Raw genomic sequence first — 10956 nt, forward strand, 5'->3', positions numbered from 1 at the left:
CTTGGTCAATGTAGTAAGACCATGTCTGAAAATAAAAAAGGGCTGGGGATGTAGCTCAGTGGTAGAGTGCTTGCCTACTATGCCTAAGACCCTGGATTCGATTTGATCCCCAGTACCACACACAATCTTTCTCCCTCTCTCCTCTTTCCCTCTCTCCTATTTATCACACAAAACACACACACACACAAACACACACACACACACAATCATAAGTAATATATATATGTCCACACTCACAACTAGAATTAGTAATATATAAGTTTCTTTCTATTTTGTGGAATAGTTTGAGTTAAGCTATGTACTATCCTGGTTTGTGGGTTTTCTCTCCTCTCATCTTCAGCCCTTGCCAGGAAGGCCACAAGGTCAGTTGCTGTGATTATTACAGATGCCACATTTTAAGGATGAGAGAAATGCTGAATGTCTTGCCCAAGGGCAAAATGTCAGTGAGAGTGGATTCAAGAGCCTGGATATCCAGAGAGCAATGCTCTTCCCTTCCAGGAGGTACCTGTCCCAGCCCCTGAAAGCCTCCCCAGGAAACACGTTCCTCTGAATCTAGAACAGACAGGCGGAGCAGCCAGAGAATCAGCAAAAAACAATTTTATGGGGGTTGGAGAGTCATGGGGTCAGGGTGCTCCCAACAGGGGAGTCGGGGCTCAGGCCTCAGAGGCCTGATGTGGGGCTCACATCCTGGCAGCATGTCCATATCCAGGCATGACAGGGACGGGGAGAATTGGAGACCAAGTCTCACTGTGGGCCTTCCACTGCAGCACTGGGCTGATGGGAAGAGAAACAAGAGTCAGTACATGGGGCTCTCCCTGAACTCCACCCCACAGCTCACGGTCAAGTCCCTGAGCCCTGAGGCAGGACAGAAAGAGGGCTGACACCACAAGTCAATAAAAGAGCACTTGGAGGCACTGTGGGTTACCATCCCACTTAACTACTAATACCCCTCTCCGTAAGGTTCACATGGGACTTCAAGTAAAAATTTCCAATAAAAAACAGTCTCCATTAAAATATTATAAACTCCAGATCTAATGTCAGTCCTTAATAATAGCTGAGGAAACTGAGGCACAGAAAGGTAAGGACCTGGTCCAGGGCCAACCAGCTAGTTAGCCAAGCAGTCTTTTCTCTCTGTCTATTCAGGGACACCTGGGTGTGCTCTGAAGCCCTGTGACTGGACCTGCACCCTCACATCCATACTCCCACTCCTCAGCTCCAGGTACTTCAGCTGCAGGGCCAGCCCCACCTCAGGGGCTCCAACAACACACGTGCAGCCCACAGACACCCCTGTCCACTGCACACCCACTGCTCCTCACCTAGATGACTGCACTCCCTGGTGCTCCTTCATAAGATGTGTCAAAAGACACAGGTTGAGAGTTGGGCCCAGGGAGGTCTGGGCGATGGTGTTCTGGGGAGAATGTTGGTGACTGCAGGGCCACCATCGGCTCCCACTTGGATCCCGAGTCTTGCTGGAGCAACACAACTTCTGACATGTACCTGGGCAATGACAGGACAAAAGCAAGGGGTCACCACCCACGTGTCCTACTCTCCCTGACCACACTCACCCCTCAGTTTGGACAGCACAGAGCCCAGGGCTCTCATCCAGGGTTCCCATCCAGGCTGGGGTTCCACTCTACCCCATTTCTTGGGACTAGAACCTAGAGAGGCAAGGAAGATGGGAATTCCCAGAGACTTCCAGAGTGCCCTGGAGAAAACCCCCAAGGAAGAGAACAGTGAGAATTAGGGGCCAGGGAGCTGAGGTAAGGCACCATGAAAGAAGACCCAGCCCCAACCCACCCAACCAGCCCCAGGATCCAACCACTTGAGCCTCTGGTTTACCAACTCACTTGGGCCCCAGTGGTGCGCAGAGGGTGACATGCCAGTTCCTGATACAACCCTGGTCGAATGGGTTGTTGTCCTGAAGGGAGACGGGGATGGGAAGAGGAGCTCAGAAATGGCAGGACTCGGCACAGCCATCTCCCAGTGACCCTCCCTAAGTTGGTCAGCTGAGCCAGGGCTCAACTCAGGCCTGGAGCGAGAATCCAAGGCAGGGAAGCCCAGAGTGACCCAGGGATCCTGCCTCCCAGGGCCCTGGGAAGAGCCCTCCCTCCTCCCACTTGTGTGCAGCTCTCCCTGACAGTGCTGACCCTGCACCACCTCTCCTGCCTTCTCAGGACTCCCTCCTCACCTGCTCCTCCCCTGGCAGCATCCTTGCTCTGTCTCCATGGGGCCCACTCATCCTCCCACCACGTCTTTCCAGATCCCTCATAAGATATTCCCTTGCTGCTCAACTGCTCCACAGTCAGTGTCACCCCTGCTCCCACTTCCTCTCCCACCCCTCACTGTTCCTAAACATGTGCCTTCAGTGAATTTCACAATCTGGGAGTGCAGCGGCAGCAGGGATGCCCAGGTGTATTTAGCTGTACAAAAATCACATGGCCCAGGAGAGTCTGGGCTGAAGGCCTTCAGTACACAAAGGAGTAAAGGTCAAGCAGAAAGGTCAGGTCCTCACTGACTGGCTTCTCCTCTCCCTTCTTCCTCTCCCTCCCACTGCGTCCATCTGCCTGGCTCTATCCTCCTCCCAGACTGGGATGAGTCTCACCCCCAACTTCAAGGATTTAAATTATAAATAATTGATCAACATGGGAAGGGATCCAATAGCACCACTCCCCACCCCCAACTCTCCCATGGCGCACACATGAAGATGCTCATTTTCAACCCTATTCTGCACTAGAAGAAACAAGGATCCCACATCAACAGGACAGCTCTGGAATATTCCACCATGTCCAAAAGCAACATGAATCATTGTTCTCTATGAGGTTCTGCCAGCTTTAAGGGGTTCACAGCACTTAATAACCAAGTATGCTGCAGTGGATCACACCTGTAAGCCCAGTGACTGGGGAGTCTGAGGCAGGAGGATCAGAAGCTCAAGGCCAGCCTCACAAATTTAGAAAGGCCCTCAGGAACCTAGTGAGACCCTCCCTCAAAACAAAATGTAACAAGGATTGGAGATGTAGCTTCCAAAATAAAGGAACCCTGGGTTCAAACCCCAGGACCAGAAAAAAGAGAATAATTAATTACAGAGACTAAAAACATTTACAAAATTTTTAAATTTTGAGAAATAACATTTGATTAGATGTGCATAAAGTATAGAAAATACTGGTTGTATATAAGGTATAAGAAAATCCTTAAAGGAATGATAATTACTACATTTTTGTGAACTGTGCAGTAAACTTGAATCCCTTCCTCTCCCCACATGGAACCCTATCAGACAGGAATACAATCCAAGCACTCAGACCAGTTACAATCACTGGCTCCCCTCCTGGGGATCCTGCTCCAATTCTTCATCTCAAACACCCTCCCACTCCACAGGACCAAAATCAAGGGCATCTTCTTCTTGCCCCATCTTCTGCCCAACTTTCTGCTGCCTCTACTTCTTTCCCTATCCTGGGAAAATCAGGGAATCAGGACTATCTCTGTTCCTTTCTCTCTTCTTTCCCCAAAGGTTGATGCTTTTGTTTGTTGGTTCACACATTGTTCAGATTCCTATTCTTTGTGTGCTGGGGATTGAAGCACCAGGGTCTTGCACATGCTAAGCCCATGCTCTGCCTCTCAGATTCACACACAGCCAGATGCATTTCAGGGCATCAAAGATGCCTCAGGAAAGCCAGGCAGGGTGGCACACACTTGTAATCCCAGCACTGTGGCTAAGGAGGTAGGTGAATTACAAGTTTGGGACCAACCTTAGCAACTCAGTGATGCCCTGTTTCAAAGTGGAAACAGAAGGGACTAGGGGGGAAGATCAGTGCTAAAGTGCCCCGGGTTCAAAACACAGTAGCCAACAAATAAAGTCCAGTCACTGCACTGGGGGTTGAAAACACACTGCAAAGAGCATGGCCAGTCTGTTTTAGGTTGGAGAGTGCAGCAACAACATGAGGCCCTGAGCACCATGGGGAGTGGCCAGGGTAGCTCAGGGAGAGTATCATGGACAAAGCGTAGGCAACCCTGCCCACAGCATCCAGCTACATGCAGAGGACAAGCCCAGAGAGTTAAGTAATAAGACACACAGGAGGGCTCACTTATCTGCTTCTGATTTCAGAGGCTTTTCCCAGCCCAGAAAGAGCAGCCTGAAGAATGGCTGCTGCTTTGGCCATTGATGGGAGCATCTTCCTGACAGCAAGGGCAGGGCTGGTCTCACATGGGCCAGGAAGTGAAGGGTGAAGTTAGTGAGAGAGGTCAAGTCTTTCAGGGAATAAGGCACAGAGGATACTCCAGGTGCATTGGAGGTGTGGGACATCAATGGTGGAGCTTGCTTGGCTTTTAAGGTGAGGCACAAACATATGTAAATGACCACAGGAAGAAATGGGAGTCATTGTAACAGCAACTCATAGGGCACTTTCTGGTTCCAGCCACTGTTCTATGTGTCTTCTGCATATTAACCCATGCTTCCCTGGTTACATATATGGAAACTGAGTGACCAAGTAGCTAGTTAACATGCCCACGATCTCCCTGATGGTATGTTGTGGAGGTGAGACATGGAATTCTGCAATCTGGCTCCAGAGTCCTTGCTACCAACCACCAAGCAATTGACTCCAGGAGGAGCTGCATGAAAGTGGCTGCATATAATGATGCCTGCACGGGTGCTGCCAGCGTGGGGAGGAGCCCTGTCTGGTGAATCTGGAGTGCAGACCACATTTCCCTTGAGAATGGGATCCTGCACTTGGAGGGCCTCATTTAAGTAGAGGAGGCCAATGGCCTGAACTGGGGCTGGAAGAATCACAGGAGGGAGGAAGGGAAAAGGCTGCTGGGAAAACTAAATGATGGGCTGAAGCTGGAGAGAGAAGAAGACAGGCAGACCACAGGGTGATGAGTAAGGGCTCAGCAGACCAGCCACAGATGGGAGGGGAGCCAAATATGGCTGTAATGGGGTGGTGACCAAAAGGCTGGGAGGTGACTAGCCAAGAGGCTCCTCTGTCTTTTCAGCTGTCTTGGGGTCTTTAGCTCCCACCTGCCCCACTGATGCTGCCCACCAGCCTTCCTGTCGGAAACTTTAGTCAAGTAATTATGATACTAGAGGAACGATGCCCACTCCTATCATTACTATTCCTAGTCCACGCTAAAATGAAAAAGAAATAAAGACACACAAATTGGAAAGAAAGTAATGAAACTGTGCTTCACAGATTACAAGATTTTCCATGTGGAATGAACAACAAAAAATACTAAGGGAGAATCTCAGCTGTAGAGCACCCCTGATTCCATCCCTGGTCCTGGAAAACTAAGAACCACTGCTCTTTGGAAGATGCTATGAAGAAAAGAAAATGACAAGGCACAGACCACAAGAAAAGATCTGCAAACCACAGATCTGAATCCAGCATAGAGAACTCTTGAAACTCAGTAAGGAAACCATCATTTTGTTTCTCGGTTTTGATTGGCAAAAGATTGGAGCAAACACTTTACCAAGATATACTGATGGCCAATATGATATGAAAATATGCTCAACATTATCAATCATTAGGACAGAACAAACTGGGGCATGAATGAGATACCACTGCTCATTTATTAGGCCACAATAAAAACACAAAACAAAATGACAACAAATGACAGCATCAAGTGTTGGTGAGGTTGTGTAGCAAATTCTCAAACATTGCTGGTACAAATTAGGAATTGTACAGTGGTTTTGGAAGAAAGATTTGGCGATTTCCTATAAAGTTCCACACACAGTTACCTTATGCCTCAGGAAATGGCACTCCTAAGAATTTTCCCAAGAGAAATGGAAATGTACACTAAGATGCCTGTACACCAATGGTTTTAGCAACTTCTTTGTAAGTGTGAGAAACTAGCTGGGCACAATGGCCCACACTTGAATTCGAGAAGCTTGGGAGGTTGAGGCTGGAGGATTGCAAGTTCAAAGCCAGCTTCAGCAACTTAGCCAGGCCCTAAGCACCTTAGCGAGACCCTGATTCCAAAAGAAAAACAACAAAACAGAACCAAGGGGCTGGGGATGTAGCTCATTGGTTAAGCACTGCTGGCTTCAAAACAGACCAAACCAAACAAAATAAAACAAAGAAAGTATGGAAAAACTAGATGCAAAGTTAGAATCCTTACACTGGTAATGTGTACATTATCTGTAGGCCACCCGTACAATATCCAGACTGAGAAGGAAAAGACTCCATTTACATGGTGATTCCGGAAAAGGAAAACCAGAAGGACTTGGGAGAGAATTTGGCAACGGAAGATGATAAGAGGAGATTCTGGGCAATGAAACTGGTCTAACCTTAATCATGGTGGACAGTGCAGGATGGGATCTATGTGTTAAAATCCCTGAGCATAGAACAAAAAGGGTGAATTTTACTGTGTGTACATTATTCCGCAATGAAAGACTTTTTACAAAAAGCCTACACCAGTTCCCAGATTTTTACTTCATCCAAAATAATCCCACATTTCAACTTTCTGGGCCTTTTTAACTTGATCCCCATAGGGTCAACTTCATTGCCAGTGCCACCTTGTGCTTCAATTGGAGCCTTATCCTCATCATTCCCTCAACAGAACACCTTCAGGTTCCTTGCCTTTTTCCAATCATGTGCTTCTCAGCCCAGCGGGGTATCACGGCACAGGAACTCAGCCCTGCTTACCTGGACCTCGTAGAGGCGCCTGGCGGTGCTCACGGCTACAGCCTGGACCAGTAGCTCGAAGATGACAGGCAGCAGGGCGCCAGTGGCCAATACAGCCACGATGATGCTGAGCACAGGTTAAGAAGCCAAGCCCTGGGACAAACCTCACTGGCCCCGCCCCTTGGCCCGGCCCCGCCCCTTGGCCCCGCCCCCACAGGGCCCCACCCACCGACTCTTCCTTCCTGAACTAATTGTCCATCCCCCCAGCCGAATCCTCACTCCACCGGCCTGTCCTCCTGCCTATCCCGTTTCTCCCTGCATTACCCCTCTGCCAAGTCCTGCCAGAGTCTTAACTCCATCGTCATCCCACCCCGCCTGGCTCCCTGACCACACCCACCTTCAACATGGCCTTGACAGGTCCTCCCAAGGGGCTTTTCCTTCTTTCCCGCCCACATCAGCCCTGCTCTCCGCGACCCGCCTCTTGGCTGTCCGTCCCTCCCTCTCCACAGCATGTGGAGTTCCCAGTGTGGGCCCTTGGGACTCTGTGGATACGCTATGATTTTGTCCAAGGACAGGGCCATGTCAGTGGTGCGCACCACGAAGATGACGCAGGTCACCACCAGGGCACCCAGGTATAGGCACAGGGACACCAGGAGGAGCAGGAACAGCCGGAAGTTCCGATGCCCAATGCAGTTGTTGACCCACCTCGAGTGATGGTCAAACTCCTAGGAGAGAGGAGGCAGATGTCCACGGTCTATCTGGCCTGGCCGGCATTGCCCCCAAATACTCAGGTCCCCCCAAATTCTGGGCCACCTGCACTTGGTCCCACACACAAGCTCCCAACTCCAGGCATAACTTGGCATTTCCATTGCTGCAGATGTTTGTTAGGACTCCATGGTTCAAGAGCTCAGCTGTCATAGAGTGAGGTCTTTAGAGACAAGACTGCCTGGTGTCACTTGGAGCAGGATATAGAATAACTCTGGGCCTCTCTTTTCTCAGATACTGGACAAGGATGTAAAGAACTCCCTTACCCAGCCAGCCTTCTGTACTTGGAAGGCCACTCAGGGTGTGCACATGAGAGAAGAGCACTCAGAACCCAGGAACCCCTCCAACTTGGACAACCAGAGGAAAACAGGCAAAGATCCCCAGAAAAGGGAAACACCTGGCCTAAGGTCTGGGTATGGAATATCAGGAAGCAGGGGATGGGACAGGGGCTGCCTTTCCTCCCCCTGAATCCACCAGGCTCAGCACATATTTGATGCCCTTAGCTTGTCAGCACCTGTGCAAAGAAGGCCTGCCTCTCAGGACAGAAGAAGACACAGAGGTGATAACAGATATGAGTGACCAAGTGTGGCAGAGAGACACCCTTAGCACTCTGAGAAGACAGTCTCATACCCACCCCTGGCCCACTTAATGCTGTGAGGTTCCCAGTCCTGGTCAGGTGCCCCAGGATGGATTGGTGAGTGGACAGGGAGGAGGAGTACTCACCTCCACGCAGATGTTACAGGTCTCACAGTGGAGGGTGCGAGGTGGGCGATGGAACTTGCACTGGTTACACCAGGGCATCTGGTATGCGTGGCTGTGCATCCAGGCAGTGTGTCCTGCTTCCGGGTCCTGCTCCAAGGAGCCTGGCATGGGAAGAGGTTGGGCCAGTTCAGGAGGCCCTTCCCTCACTGCTGCTTGGAGCAGCCCCATAGCATCACTGGGCAAGAAGAAGGGTGGGGAGGAAGTTTCCAGAGGAATCCCGGTCCTTGTTGAGGACACTGACCACTCAGATGGGCTGGCAGTCCAAGAGAAGGGCTTTCCAGCCAGAAGAGCTCTCTACAGAGCTCCACCATTGGGAAGAGAGATCAGTGCTGGATGTCGTGTGTGAAATGGGAAGGAGCAAGAGTGAACTGTGCTTTGGAAGAGCCTGCTGGCCTCTCTTGCCAGCCTGCCCAGTCCTCCCTTCTAAAGTAATTGGGAAACTTCCAGGATTCTGTTTCTTCACACCTCAGTGGCTTGGGAAATGAAGTGCCAGGGCCTAAGTCATGATGACTTGGAGGCAGGGATCCTGAGCCCATAGGTGGGCTTCACACTTTAGAAATCATCCTTGTAGGGACCAGCCCTTGGGGTACCACTCCTTCTCCCAGGTTTCTGAGGACTTACCTCGATGTATGATGCCCGGGTCCGATACGTTTAATTGAACCAGGCTCCAAAGGCTCAGAAAGAACAGGGGGCCGGTGACCAGGGCAAAGGCCCACTCCCCACTACCCACCAGCCATCGGCATCTGAAACCAGAATCAGACTCACTTCTAGTCTGGGCCAACCCAGAGCTCCCCACGAGGCCTGGCTCACCTGAGATCGGACTCACAGACCTTAAGGACAGGTGTAAATATCCAGGCTAGAGACAGACCATGGAGACTCCAGCTAATGTCACCAGCATTCCCAGCCACCCACAGTTCCCTAGATGCCCCAGGCACTCTAGACCTCTGAGCTACTAACTATATATTCTTCTTTCCCTCCTGACCCTCTGTCCCCACTTCCCTGCCTCTTCCCTATCATTGCCTAAACCTCAGAGCTTCCCTGGGAGACTCACGGGTAGGCGAAGAAAGCGCTGCTCGTGATAACGAGCAGCATGATGATACATGAGGCAAATAGACTTGGTCGAAACCAAGAACAGTCAACTCGAGGTTGACCACCAGGCACCATTTCCGGAGAGTGTGGCATGAGTATGCCGATTCTCTTGGGAAATGAGAACCAAGTGTAACCTGTGTTAGGTTCCCACCCAGAGTGTCATGACAACGGTAGGGAAGGAAAGAAGTATCAAGTGTGACATCACAGAGGTTGTGGCATTGGTGCTCTGGCTGCTTCCAGTGACTTCTGAGAGCACCTTTCTCCCAGCCCCACATACACACCTGTTGCACACTGGACATCCTGCTCTGTCCATGTTGGCTGTGCTGGAGCATGTGATGATGTGGATGTGGTTTGTCCTTCATAGTTTCACAGGCTGGTTGCTTGGTTCTCAGTGTGGCAGTGTTGAGGTGGTGGAAGCTGTAGGAGGTGTGGCCTAGTGTGAGGTGTTTCCTTCCCTGGGAATGGTGCCCTCGGAAGGGAGTAATGTGCTTCTCATGGCCCCCAGTGGTTCCTGTGAGAGTGGGTTGTTTTGAGAAGAGCAACTCAACTGGTCCCTCCCCAGGTTTCTAGTCAGGCAGTCTCTTCCCCTCACATGTCCTCCCACCATGATGCCATTCACCATGTTGGGATGACCCTCACCACAGCTCAGTCACAGGGGCTGCCAAATCTTGGACTCTGAGCAAAATAACATCTTTTTACAAAGCACCCAATCCTGGCTATTTGTTTAGAACAAAAGCAGAGGAAGCAAGCTAGTACATAGTCTCTGGGGAGGTGGCATGGGTAGAATTTGGCTGATTCTCATCATCCTTTCAGTCCTGTTGCTAATTGAAGCAAACAGTGCTCATTTCTTATCCTATCTCCACTTCTTTGTTTTTTGTGTTTTTTGTTTGTTTGTTTGTTTGTTTTTTAACAGATTTTCAGTTTCTGTAAGGAGTTAGCAATCTACCCCACTAAATAACTTGCCCATTTCCCTCATTTCCAGGGTGGGCTGTATGACACAATTTTGCTTAAAGAGACATGTGCAAATGTCAGTTGAAGATTTCTGGGAAAGATTTTGCCTTTTCAATGAAAGGGAAGATGATGCAGTTGGCAGAGCTCTGTGCCCCTTCTTCCTGTCTGGAAGGTAGACCTGATGGCTGGTGTGCCACCTGGAACCCTTGAGACCACAAGTCATGATACCCAGACACAACTTGTGACATTGTTGAGTCCCTGTCCTATCCCTCAACTGCTTCCCCCTGAGCTGCATATTATGAGAAGGTAACTGGGTTTCTCTTACACTGACATGTGTCATCGTATTGACCCATGAGCCCCTGGGAGCCTCTGGGATTGGTGGATTCTTCCTATCATTAGTCTTGGTGAGGGGCTGAAAACATTTTCCCATCCCAATTGGAACTAACAATGGCCAAATACTTGTGGCTTGTTTCACAGTATAACAGAGACCTGTGATCCAGGTGACATCAATTTCACTATAGATCTGCTACCACCAACTGACTGAGTAGTCCATTAAGAAATGCGAACAATTGCACAGAGGTCCAAAGACCATACGTGGTGCCCAGCACCATTTTGGACTGGGGATTGAACCCAGAGCCATGGAGGTATATCCCTGACCTTTTTATTTTGAGACAGGGTCTCTCTAAGTTGTTGAAGCTGGCTTTGAACTTGAGATCCTCTTGCCTCAGCCTCCCAAACTGCTGGGATCACAGGTATGAGCCACCATGCCTGATCAATG

General features: G+C 50.0%; 1 protein-coding gene across 2 annotated transcripts; it reads right to left on the reverse strand.

Annotated features, from left to right (window-relative positions):
• Positions 1–581: 581 nt before the first annotated feature.
• On the reverse strand, positions 582–8234 carry LOC306670779 (palmitoyltransferase ZDHHC19-like). Of its 2 annotated transcripts, XM_079155721.1 has the most exons (6): positions 8100–8234; positions 7164–7336; positions 6633–6738; positions 1848–1918; positions 1317–1497; positions 582–774 (listed from the first exon to the last, which is right to left on the reverse strand). In XM_079155721.1, the coding sequence occupies exons 1-5, from the start codon at positions 8196–8198 to the stop codon at positions 1317–1319; spliced, it is 630 nt and encodes a 209-aa protein (XP_079011847.1). In that variant the 5' UTR covers positions 8199–8234; the 3' UTR covers positions 582–774. The 2 variants fall into 2 exon arrangements, with proteins under 2 accessions (XP_079011847.1, XP_079011848.1); XM_079155722.1 differs by lacking the exon at positions 1317–1497.
• Between the last annotated feature and the right edge of the window lie 2722 nt (positions 8235–10956).

Source organism: Sciurus vulgaris, assembly GCF_902686455.1.
Source record: "Sciurus vulgaris genome assembly, chromosome: 10".
NCBI classification, from domain to species: domain Eukaryota; kingdom Metazoa; phylum Chordata; class Mammalia; order Rodentia; family Sciuridae; genus Sciurus; species Sciurus vulgaris.